The sequence below is a fragment of the Pteropus vampyrus genome, unplaced genomic scaffold (genome assembly GCF_000151845.1).
Source record: "Pteropus vampyrus isolate Shadow unplaced genomic scaffold, Pvam_2.0 Scaffold93, whole genome shotgun sequence".
Classification (NCBI taxonomy): domain Eukaryota; kingdom Metazoa; phylum Chordata; class Mammalia; order Chiroptera; family Pteropodidae; genus Pteropus; species Pteropus vampyrus.
In genome coordinates, this window is record NW_011888874.1 from 1,501,931 (window position 1) to 1,515,627 (window position 13,697).

At 34.8% G+C, this 13,697-nt stretch overlaps 1 protein-coding gene across 1 annotated transcript in view; it reads left to right on the forward strand.

Moving 5' to 3' along the window:
- The first annotated feature begins 7,225 nt into the window (after positions 1 to 7,225).
- Positions 7,226 to 13,697, forward strand: part of SPHKAP (SPHK1 interactor, AKAP domain containing) — a 105,789-nt gene continuing 99,317 nt past the window's right edge. The window contains exon 1 of the mRNA XM_023532937.1: positions 7,226 to 7,302. Within this exon, the coding sequence (XP_023388705.1) occupies positions 7,226 to 7,302 (77 nt within the window). The remainder of the gene's footprint in view (positions 7,303 to 13,697) is intronic.

Here is a 13,697-nt window from a genome sequence, read left to right on the forward strand (position 1 = left end):
TAAGATCATATGCTTTGATATATTGAGTGGCTTTGGCAAAGTTATTTAACTATATATCAATGTTTCCTGACCCAGTTCTCATAATTTGTATGCAGAAAAAAAATAGGCAACCTATGTGAAGATTTTCACTTTACAAGAGTAATACTCAAATGTTGTTTTCCTGGTGGGCTCCCTAATCTCTTAAATATTTTGCTACCTTCATCTCTTAAATATTTTACTTTTATATGTTGCTTTTTTGTCACTCTCCTCCAATAGACATAAATTCCATGAAAGCGAGGATTCTGTCTGCCTTATTCACTGCAGTATCTTGAGCACTGCACACAATGCTTGTTGCTATTTATTGAAATGATAATATGCGTGCAGATTCCAACTTAGTTTTATGATTGCTTAGAAAGGATTCTGTCCTTTCTGCTTTTTCGGCTTACAAAGTGGCTGATGGAACGCTAACCCATTGTTAGAAAGAAATCCCATTTGATTGAGCATTTCGGAAGAAATTAAATGCTTGTATGCTTCTAGAAAATCTTGCCATAGAAACCGAGACACTCAGAAGGAAATCTGAATCAGTGACCAGAAGGGCTGGCATATATAAGTATGACGATTTATTGATGTTAGACTTTGCAGGTATAATTTTGGCTGTAAGGATAAGTTCTGTTCTATCTATAGTGAAGAAGAATTGGACTGTTCGAGCGATCACGCAGTACACATTGGGAAGACTGATGTCATTAAAGCTTCATCATGATCCCTCTTTGTAGTTTTATCACAATCAGGATGTAGCTACATTCCAGATGCACATGTCAGCTTCTTGGGGAAATGATAATTCAGACACTATGAAAGTATGTATAAAAGATAGTAATCATCTCAAAGTAGGTCTTGAGGTGGGGGAAATGTCTTGTTCTCTTAGTTGGCGTATTTTCACTTAAATCTTTCACAAAGGAAGATGTGTTCTAACCGTGGTGATTTGCTATATAGGACACATTCAGTTCTACTCTGCCAAGAAACAAGCTAATAAGCCCCATAGCCTGCTGAGTCCGCTCCCTGAGCGGCAGTTGACAAGGGCTCCTAAACTTTAAGGCTTTGCTTTCTCCTCTTTGTCTTTTCCACAAGGAAGCTCTATTGTCTATTTGCAACTATGATTTGCAAAAAACATTACGTTTACAGGATTTCTTTCAGAAATATGTTTATAGCACTTTCGAACACTTTAGAAACAAGAGAATAACTGTTCCACTAAGCAGCCTGAACATCTTTTTACATCATCTCTCTAGACGGATTTGCTCAGTTTCTGCTCCCAGTTCCTTTTTCTCAGGGGCATCTAATGAGGCAACAGCATAAACCTGCTGTGCCAATGGCTCTATTATCCTAATAATGACACATGTTCATCTGCTCAGCCTCAGAGAAATTCCATGCCCCGCTTCCCCTAAAAGGGTGCGGTGTGATTTCCAAGAACAGGTCAAGGTTTCTCGAATCTTGGCTATTTGGGAATCTGTGGCGTTATAAAATCTGAAATGCATATTTATATCATATTTAATTTAAGATTTGTTCAGTAGCATTCTTATGTTGCTATAATTTGTATGTGGCATAATATTGCATTGTGATTAAAAGTAGTTGCATATAGATTGTAGATATTTAATCATCTGTGTTCTGAATACTTTATTCTTATCATCTACCAAAAGCGAAGGATTCTTACTCTGTCATTTTTTTTCTCTCAGAAATAGCTACCGCTGAATGAGTGAAAAAGTATTCATTGCTAATGTTCCAATGGAGATTCTAGTCTCTGCTCTAGAACTTGATTTCATCTTCTGAAAGCAAATGGATTGAACAAAAGTAGCTTTAAGAACTAAATTTAAAAAATTATGTCAGTGAAACCTCAATAACTGAAATTAATTTGAATGAAAAAATACAGTTGAAGTCTTTAATAATGCCTAATGGTACCTGGGAAAGGCACCTATACTTAGGAATATAACTTTCACAAAAAGAAGGAATGTTGCTATGCCATTTGAAAAGTTGTTTTCTCGGGTGGTCTAAATAATGACCCTTGTAAATGGGTAGTTGCCTTATACATAGTTTATAAATTGTGCAAGGATATAATCTAGCCAGTAATATTGATTATTCCAATTTCTGAAGTGCTGCCCAAATTAAAACTTTACAATTTTTAACTAAACATTTCCTCTCAAATATAAAAGCTTAGAAGAATACTATAAAAATCTCTCTAATAGTCTTTGCTCATTGACAATGTTTTACATGTTGACTTGGCTCATGGAAAAATGCAGATATATTTCTCTTCTGCAAGTTTAATGTCTTCAAGTATTATGGTTTAGGACTTAATAGGATGATCTGCTTTTTATCTGTCTTTTTATTAATTCATTGATTTACTCGTTTTTTTAGTTAAGTGAACTTCTGAGACAAAAGATAGTAGATGTTTGATTCTTTTCTCCATTTTTGCATCATATTCTAAAACTCGATCATTTTTAAGTTACTTTTTTCAATTAAACTCAAGTGAAAAGTCATACAAAAATTGATCATTCTACCTGCCTCTCCAAGATATTGGATTGTGCTACTCAACTTCCATTAGGATAAAAATGCTTTGTGGGGAAAGCAATTTAGATCTGGCAGGAAGGCAGCACACATTCTATTTTGATTCTGTATGTAAGTCACTTACCTAAGCTTTTTCTGCAAAATAAAATATACAAGCACAAATGACGAAGTGTCGTTATAATAAATTTAAAACACAAAAAGTTAAGATTTAATGAGATTATCAATAAGTTGTGTTTCACATATTGTGTTTTCTCTTCCTGGATATTTTGATATATTGTATAGGGGTAAACGTCCTCTAAAGTATGCCTGCTTCCATAAAAGAGATTGTGTGCTATAGCTCAAGACCATATTTTCTAAACTAAAAATCAAGAAACCTACTCTACCAAGTATGTCTTTTTTCTTTTTTTTGAAGCACAGTTCAACAAATTATTCGAAATCAGGTCCATCGTGAAAAATGTAAGCTATGTGGCCATGTTAGCAATACATTAACCTTCAAAAAAATGAAAACAGTTTCATTTAACTACTAAGGGTGACATAAAATAATCATTATTATCGTTGTTCTTTTTGCTATAGCTTGCTGCTGTAGTGTGAGATATCTGAGTAACTAAACATCTTTCAGCCACCTAATTATCTACTACCTTTTCCATCCAACTGCTTCAATTCTTTATGAATAGCTTTCAGGGGATACGTCAATTTTTACTGATTTCCTCTTCTCCTCTGGTCACAAACATTATTAGCTCTCCCTTGTGCTAGCCACATTTTTCTTAACCTTTAAACCCACTGGTACTGTTTTCCTCCTTCTATGTGTCCTTCCTGACACCATCAGATAACTTTTAAAGGGCCATGAGTTTCAATTCCAGTAACCACAACAAAGTTATTCATCAATCCTCTTGCTGAAAATGACCTAAACTGCAAGAAAATATTTTAAAATTTACTGAAAGAATTGAAGATAACAAAAACTTATTAGCTAAATATCAATACTTTATCAAAGATAAATAGAAAATCTTAAAAGCAGCCAGAAAAAAAGACACCTTACCCTAAAAGCTAACAAATGGTGTAACAAAAGCAACAATGAGATGCCAAAGATAATGAAGTGATATCTTTAATGTATGAAGGAAAATAATCGCCAGTTTAGAATTCTGTGCTCAGTGAAAATATCTTCCAAGAATAAAAATATTTTCTTAAGACAAAAATTGGGAGTATCACTTCTTGCTAAGGAAAATGATAGAATATTGACTTCAGGCAGATAAATGGCGATCTAGATATGAGGTCTGAGATAACAAAAAAAGGGGGAAAAAGAAGAAAAGCTTTATATGTTTAATAAACCTAAAGAAACATTTACTTTTTAAACAATATTAATAATGCCCTAGGGGGGTTAAAAATGATTAAAATATGATGCAATAATACAACTTGAGAGGTTTCCATTGGAATTAAAGTATTCTAAGATCCTTATATTGACCAGGAGGTGAATAAAGATGTTGATTAATTTTATAATGTGTTAAAGTGAATATAAATATTATTTTTTCTAGGATAACTACTAAATAAGTTGAAAAAGAGGGTATAACTTCTAAACTACTCAAAAAATGACAAGGCATAATTGACCTAAATGGTACAAGAAACCAAAGAAGAGTTGGGACAAAATGAAAGTACATATTAAATGGTAGATATGGATCTAAATATATCAGTAGTTACATTAAAAGTAAATGGACTAAATGCTCCAAACAAAATGCAAAGAACATTATTTGGAGTTTTGTGTTTTTTTTTTTTTTAAATCAAGGAAAATAAGACATTTAAAACAAAATACTAAAAAGGATGGAAAAAGATATACAATGGAATAGCTAACCAAAGAAAACTAAGACAGCTTTATCATTATCAGATAAAATGAAATTTAAAGTAAAAGAGCATTGCCAGAAGTTAAATCTCACTGCATACTAACAAATGTTGAATAACCAGAAAAATATACCATTTTAAATTTGTACTCACATAATTAAATGGCCACAAAATTAAAATAGGAAACGTTAACAGAAATATAAAAAATTATCCAAAAATATCAATATGAACTTAGAAAATCTGAATATCACAACTAACTTAACGTAATATACATATTTAGAATACTACAACCAAACTCTGCAGAATGCATATAACATTTACAGAAATTGGCCATTCTTAACAAATACCAAGGATTAATGTCATGTAGACCATGATATAATACAATTCAACTAAACATCAATAATAAAAAGTAATTTTCCTATATGAATAGATATTAAAAATGCACTTCCAAATGTGGATCAAGAAAATTATAATGAAAATTAGAAAGTCATTTGAATTGAAGGATAATAAATACGCCACATTTCAAAACTTGTGAAATGCAGGTAAAGCTATTGTAAAAGAAAAATGTATAGCCTTAAAGGTATACAATTTTTTTTAAAAAAAGAGAAGGTTAAAAATAATAGTAAGCATCTATCTTCTGAGATTTAAAAAAGAATAAAATAATCCCAAAGAAAGTAAAAGAAGGTAAATGATAATAAGACTAGAAATTAATACAATATAAAGTAAACATATGTTATAAAGGATAGACAAATCAAAAGATGGTTCTTTGAAAAAGGAAATCAAATTAAGGAATTCCAATATACTTAATTTAAAAATGAGATGACGCAAAAAAAAGAATATGGTAGAAATGAAAAAAAGTGAACATCATACAGATACTGCAAACAAAATTACAATAATATTATAAAATGTTATGTCAATTTGTAAATATAAAACTTAGATTAAATGGGTGATTTAGAATTAAAGTATAATTTACCAAAGTAACTCGAGAAGAAATAGAAACCATTAAAAATACTGACTCTGGTCAAAATTCTTCTGACAGAAAATCTCCACTCCCAGATAGCTACCTTGGAAAGTTCTGACAAACATTTGATAATAGATAATTCCCAAAGGATACAAACTCTTCTAACGAATAGAAAAAGAAGAATATCCTCAAATTATTTTATGAGGATAACATAACCCGGGCACCGATCTGGCAAGAGAAGAAATGAAATACAATCAATCTCATTCATGATTATAGAAGACAAAAATCCCAAGCAAAATATTAGCAAGCTAGGTCCCACAACATATAAAAAGGATAATACATTGTTGTCAAATTGAGTTGATCTCAGGAATTCAAAACTGTTTAACATTAGGAATCAATTATTATAATCCATCAAATTAATAATCTAAAAGGAGAAAAACGATATGATTATATCAATAAATGCAAAAAGGCATTTGGTAAAATGAGACATCTTTTCATGATTAATAGGATAAAAACACTAAAATAATATAAATAGACCAGAACTTTCTTAACCTAATACAAAAAACAAAAAAACAAAAAAACCCACAATAAATATAATACATAGTGGTGTAACTTTAAGAAATTTGGCATTACTCTAGTCAACATTTCACTAAAGACTGTGGCCAATGCAGTAAAGCAATAACAAGAAACAAAAGGTAAAAGGTATGGATAAGAAGAAACCCAAACTCTCAACCTTTGCAGTTTATTTGTGTTTATAGAAAAGACAAAAGAATCAGCAGATAAATTATTGGAATCAATAAATGACTTTAACATGTTTGCTGAGTGTAAATCAAAACATACACATAAACTGCATTTCTTCACGCAAGCCAGAAATAAAAAGTGAAATTAAAAAATAATCGTTTTATATATTATCAATAAATATAAATTTTTCAGGATTAAATTTTTAAAAAGCATGAAGACTTTTTCCCTCAAATTATAACCCTTAGTGAATGACATAGATTGGAAGTCTTCTGTGTGGTCGTCCGTTCACACCTGCCTCTCTACCCAGTGTATGCAAACCAGGTATCTCCTTTGATACCTCGACTGTTTCACTGTCTTCGTTCATTTCTGGCATCTTCATCCACACAGGAAAATTGTCTTGGCTTCTAACGATGTGCCAGTGACTACCAGCAATGGAGATGCAAAGGAAATTTCACTGACTCCTTCTCATTTACTTTTCCTATATTTATTGATATTATTTTTTATAGTTATAGTTAGTTATGGTTATGGTTATATAGTTATAATTGTTATAGTTATAGTTAGTTATAGTTAGTTATAGTGACTTTGAGATTGACTGGAGGTAGTATAATATTGACTTGCATTGAAAAAAAGGACTACAGAATGCCTACAGTAAGTGTTGTATAGAAACGTAATTACAAGGTATTTGAAGAAGCTGGAATAAATGTCCATAAAGATCTATTCTCGATATTAATCTTAATATTAAAATATTAAGCTTGAGAAGCACAGAGTGTACTCTTTACCTATAGATGCCCGTAAACCTGGTTGGAACGTTTCGAAATTCTTATCTACAAGATGTAAATTACCCTTGATGCATCAAAGACGTGAAACTCAATCCAAGACACAAATTCAGCATGTTACCCCAGACAGGCGTTGTCTGAAAATACGCATGCCATCTTTGAACCCCTCTCAGTTTTTTTACGTTGTTACAACCTCATCATCTAACTACTTTTATTCTTTTTAAAGACAGCCTGCTGTGAGTGTGTCTTTCTCCTTGAATGATACTAAAATTTCGTTTCTTTTCCTGCCACGGCTCTCCTTTCCTTCCCCTCCTCTCTTGCTTCCTCTCCACATCCGCTGGTGTTTCTAACCCCTTTATTGTGGGTGTGGCCCTCTCCATCAGCCATGTGGGTAGTTGAGCCAAACTCACTTACCTGCCTCTCTACTGCCTTGCCCGCCAGAAGACACTCCCAGGAATCCAGGTTGGTTGTGGGGTGTGGGGCCCAGGAGATTGATTATACAGCCAAGCCATGACCGTGGCTGCCTCTTTCCCTCCAGCATCCCACGAGCCCCCTGTGTTCTAACCCTAGTTTCTGACCCTAACTGCAGCCTTCCTGGTTTATCACATCACTTCCACCAAATTGCACGCTGTGCTGTATACCTTTCCCGTTTTTACCGCAGATGTTACCCCTCTGTGCCCTGTCCCTTCAAGCCCCTTTCAGCCTCTTCTAGTTTGAATGACTCCAAGGCATTAGTGAGGGATTGAGCATCCGAATTAGACAGGCGGCAGAAATTCTTGGTTAAACAGAACTATCCTCATCCCCGAAATCACAAAAGGAGGATGTTTTTCTATTCCACCTTCATGGAGGCCTAGGACTGGCAGTGCAGTTGGCGACACTTCTCAGTGACTCAAGTTCCACTTTTCTCACAATGGAAATAGCTATCCAGCCTGGTGCAGCAGCCAGAGACACCTCCTCACGCTAACACTTACCGCCTGCCTGCATTGCTCTTCTCTGAGGCTCAGTGTCCCCGTAAAATGGAGGCACCCTAAAGAAAAACAGTTCTTAAGAAGTGAGCATGGGACAAAGGAAGTGGTGCTCTCTGAAGACAGCAGGACGTCTGGGAAAGAGCACAGACTGGGGTCAAGTTCATCTAGCTTTGCATTCCGTATTGAGCCACTCGATTAATTGTGCAGCTGAGCAAATTCTTAACCTCTGAGTCTCAGTCTCATTATGACTATAACAGGCTAATAGCACCTCCTCTACTGTGATGCTCTAAGGGTCTGAAGTGACAAATAAACAGGTGCTATCACAATGACCAGCGCAGAGAGGGTGCTCAGTGAAGTGTATCTATTACCATGGACTGAGAATCTCACCCTGCTACAACAACAAATCTTGTAAAGTAAGTAGATTAGTCCCATTTAGAGGATGAAGAAACTGAAGCAACTTTCCCAAGATCAAACTAGTGAAAGTGACAGTTGGGACCCAAATCCAAGTCTTGTGACTTCCAGCACATGGTAATATTTTCACATGATAAGGCATAAGCAATTTTTAAAATTTGGACATATTTATATTAATGGCCTTTCATATTCCATATTTGTTTACTGTGTCGATGTTGTTCATTCTGCTGGTTTCAAATATTGCAATTATAATTTACATGAGTTTTGTCTCGATTTAAAAAAAGACAGTCCCACTTATGGTGTATATAGATTATTTCTAGCTATCTGATAGTTTCACTAACATTTGTATGTCAGGATTGTAGACTTTCATAGACAAAAGCACAGAGTTAGAATGAAAAGATGACTTTTATCTGAAAATTAAAAATAAACACTAAGATTTTTGAAAAGGTGCCATTTATCGACCTTACCATATTTATTGGGCACTGACTAATTGGCGGGCCTTATGCTAACTGTATCGTGGGGTTCAATAGTGAATCAGATGTTCTTTTTCACCTCAAGAACTAAAAAACAAATTTGGAAATGAAATCCAGCAATGTTAATTCAACCCCGGCTAGATTGTGAAATCCTTCTTCTTTCAATATGAAATACAAGTGTGCCTTAAAATAGAAATCGATACATATTAACATTGATAGGTAAAGATATATTTACTAAATTGTGATATCTACAAATATTGTCTCCAAGAAGAAAATAAGTCCAATAGGTTATAGAACCCTGTGCTATGAGAGCAGAAAAGATCTCTCCCAATCCTAATAAAATTATGTATCAAAGTGCTTTATTTCAAAGTGCAAAGCACATTTTTAAAATGTCAGGGACATTTGTTATTCAGAGGTTGCATAATCAAATATTTTCCAGGCCAGCACTTGTACCAAAAATGAGTCCACAGCCTCACGAAGCATGCTGAATTTAAAGACACCTCGAGTTCACCAAGTACTACCCAGTGTAGCCTGATTTAGCAATGTTTCAGGAGAAGACAAAAACTCAGAATTTTTTAGGTGCATTCTTCCAGTTTTTAAGTGTTGGTCACTAACTTAAAATATTTTAATACCGTGCAGGTCAATATAATTCCAAGTTAGTGAGTTCTGTTTATACTCTCATTGCTAGATGTTTTTAATGTAAAACTATACTTCTATTTTAAATGACATGTAACAAGCTATACTTTTTACTTAATTGAAAATGCAATCTTGACTAGAGAATCGAGTTAATTGAACCATGTGGAAAGAATCTATAGTTGTAATGACACACACTCCAGGTACGTTGAGAAAAGCCATTTATTAAATTCTAGTACCCTTCCCAAAATGTCTGGGCAAGGTTATCCCCCCTCACGCCCCGCCCTTTTTTAAAGAAATAGTTTTCAACCTCATTTCAAAATACCGAGTGCTGTTGTAGTTCTTCTTGGAAAGCTTCCTACAGGCTTTGGATATTAAAAAAAAAAAAAAAAAATCTAATATCCCCAGTGAAGAGCTCGAAGAAATTCTCAAAACCATTGAGGTCGTTTAAGAAAAATGACGCCATCAGCGTGGACCGTTCTTACCCATCAGGAGAGCAAGTGTTACTTTGAAAGGATATGTTTTTATGGTGTGGTGATGTTGTTTTAAACTGTGTCAGTAACTCCATCCCCCACAAGCTTCTGCTCTTGATCAGAGTAAATTCTCATTATCCAGAATGAGAAAAGCCCTCACTCCATACAATGGTCCAAGTTCAATTCCATTTTACCAGTTATCTACGTAGACTGCTGAAATCATCCAACAGCCTCATCCCGTAGAGACCTAAGGCAAGCAAGATGCGTGCTCATAGAAAATGATCTGCTAAGGGATTCTTTTCCTGCAGCTGCGCCGTGGGAAGTCACTTTGAGTTGAAGGCAGTATTTTCTGGGTTTGTTTTGATCGCCACTACCTGTCACATCAGCCCACATTCAGTGCAGCAGCTGGATTGTCTGTTACATTTGGTGGAACCCACAAGAACTCATCACTCAAGTGGTTACCTATATGTCGAGACTGCAAATTGCGTTTGATTTTGAAGGAAACAATTGTTTAATAATCAGGAAAAGTCCTCAGAGCTGTCATTATAATAGGATTTTGCATTTCCAGATTTTTTTCATTAGCATTAGATTCCCAACACAGAGATCACCCGTTTTTAAAGATCTCTTTCAAGTCACACACAAAAACATACATGCTCAATGCAGAGAGTTTAGAAAATACAGAAAGGGACTATAAAGAAAACATCTGAAATAACCCTATCGGCTATTCACATTTTCATGTTTTTATACACGTGGAACTACGTCTGCATTTATGTTTTAATTAGTTCATTCATTTCACATTTCCTGAGCTCTTACTATATGCCAGGCATCACTCTTAGACTGGGAACACATGATGAAAAGCCAAGGAAGATCCCCACATGTGGAGTTTATAATCTGCAGGGTGGGGGAGGGCAGGCAGGAGTGACACATAATAAATAATAAATACATTCTATGGAATGTCGAAAGATGATATTGATACTGAAAACAACAGGTTAGGATGGAAGAGATTGGGAGGTCAGGGATAGGGCGGCCTGTGTGGCAACTAAGGATGGTGAGAGGAAGCCGCCTCCAGAAGGGGCATTTGAGAAAGATCTGGAGGAGGTGATACGGTGAGGTGAGCCAGTCTACCAGCAGAGAGCATTCCGGGCAGAGGGGACCACTAGGGAAGATGCTAAGACAGCAGTATGCCTGCTTGTTCTAGGAAATAACAAGGAGGCCAGTGTGGCCAGCGTGAAGGGAGGGGGTGTGAAGGACACAGGGTCCCAGAGCTGCTTTGGGTCTGAGCATGTAAGGCCTTGGTGTCCATGGCAACAATTACATGATTTTACTTCAAATGAAATGCAGAGCCACTGCAAGGTTTTAAGCACAGAAATGACCTGATTAATATTACATTTTTAAAGGGATGCCACCTAGGTCAGTAGTTATGCAGTATTACATTTTGTATTCAACTGTGCTCATTTAACACGAGAGCATTTTTCCATGTCTTTTTTTTTTTTAGGGAGAAAGAGTACCCTGTTAATGTCTGCCTTCTAACTCCATCAATGGTGAATGTACTGTTTCTTCTCAGTTTTTTAATTAATAATATTGAGTTAAATATCTTGGTACATAAATCTTTATTTTGGTGTCTGTCCTCTAGAGTTCTATAAAGGGCATTTACAAGGTAACAGGCATGCACGAATAAGTCTTGAAAAACATGTCTAGATTATTTTTCATAAAAGTCGTAAATTTATACTCACCAAAGCAACATGTAAAATATTATACTTTATTACAATGAACAGAATAACATGTCAGTTTTCCTAATTTAAGAAACCAACAAAATTCGTTCACTCCTTTATCAACAATGATTTCTTAAAATCTACACTCTACAGCAATCAGTAGACACATCGGATCGACATGTGCCCATATTTTTCACACACACCTACATTTCTTATCTTTTGTTTTTTTTTTACTCCCCTTCAGTACATTATACCATTTTCATATAACTGCCTTTAAATGTAAATGACCAACAACCATGGTTCAAGCCAGGATCTCATTTCTTTTCTTCCTTCCAGTAACATTTCTTTAATTCAGTTATATGATGTGATGTTTGGGATAATTGAAGCAGAGGCTGCATGGAAGCCTAATTCTTTTGTATCTCTGGAAGAAAAGGTTTGCTAAGGAAATTAAAAAGTCAAACGGAAACACAAAGGAAAAAATATATAAAGTACCTTAGGAAAATCATTCTTATATATTTATTAATCTCAGTAATTTTTTTTTTCCAATTAAGTACTATTTTAGCAATAACACCTACTTTCCTCTCAAAACACTGCCAATTCAGATTTTCACCACTGTCAGATCGGTCTTCTGTAAGCTTTGGGGCTTCGCTTTGCTTATCTGGATATTTTCCTACGTTGACAGATATAAGACTGCATGCCATGTTTTTGTGCAGTTTTAGACTGAACGAACAGGGAGACTTAAGAGTAAATAAATTTATAGAGCTTGACATGGTATCATTTCTTAAATTAATATTGAGTGCGTTCGCTATGCCAGTACTATACTCCTGCTTTAAAGAAGAACCCCATTTAACCACGAGAATAGTTCCATGTTGAAGCTTCTATTGTAATCTGCATTTTACAGATGAGGAAACTAAGGGTTAGAGAGTTCTGAGTACTATGTTCAATTTTATCCAGCTAGTAAGTGGTAGAGTGGAAATCTGAATCTAGATTTCTCAAATGCCAAAGCAGTGGGCATTGTGGACATCAGGACTCATTTAGATGTCATGGTCATTGAAGCAAAGGATTAGAAGGGATGTTACAGGTCACAGTGGAAAATAACATGGTATAGCATTAAGAGAAGCAGGTTAAATCTCAGATTTGTTATGTACCAGTGATCTAATCTTGAATTCCATATTAATCTTTAATTCTTGATTTTTTTCCATTTATAAAAGGGCTATAATTAAATGACCATGTAAAATACTTTATAGAGTGCTAAACTCCTGCTATGCACTAAATGATGCTCATTTTTTATTAGAAATAATATAAATAAGATTGTCTAACAGAGTGATTTGGAGGAAGAATAGATATATGGGGGGGCTGAGGTGGTTACTGTAACACATTCTGAGCTAAAGTCTAGATGGAGTGGAATGCAGTGAGGTAATGAGTTTTGACAATCCAAACAAATATACACCTAAAACTTTAAAAAAAATAATAAGTAAAGCACCTCAGGGATAAATAATTCAATAGTAAGCATCTAATGGTCTTTATGTATAAACACAAATTCATGCAATGCCAAGTTAGCAACAGTGATATGTACTTTCCACCCTTACTTTAAAATAGTATTTTTGTACCTATGCCACTTGTAAGATATATGCCTTAAAAATTTCCCCATAGCCCTCATAAAAAAAGAAAAAGCTAAGTTATCATGTTCTCTTACTTGACCCTCTTTTCTAAATAAGGAATTATGGTTTCAAAATTATTTCTTGGGATCATGGTAAAGCCCAAGTTTGTAGAACAGCTTTTAAATGTCCAAAGATAATAAACCCTATAGTAGTGATTAAATTCATGAGGACGTTACTTGCTATCACCTCTTTCTTTATTCAGAGATAATATATAAATTTTGATGAAATACTTCCATTTGTGACAACATGGATGGACCTCCGGATAATTATGCTAAATGAAATAAGCCAGACAGAAAAAGTTGAAAACCACATGATATCACTTGCATGTGGGATATAAACCTAAAAGCAACAAATGAACAAGACAAACAGAGACTCATGGACATGGACTATAGTGGTTACCAGAGGCGAGGGCGGGCCGAGGGAGAAGGAGGGGGAGGTAGATGGGGTAAAAGGGGTCAAATATGTGGTAACAGAAAGAAATCTAACTATGGGAGGTAAACACACAATGCAATATATATGCCTTACT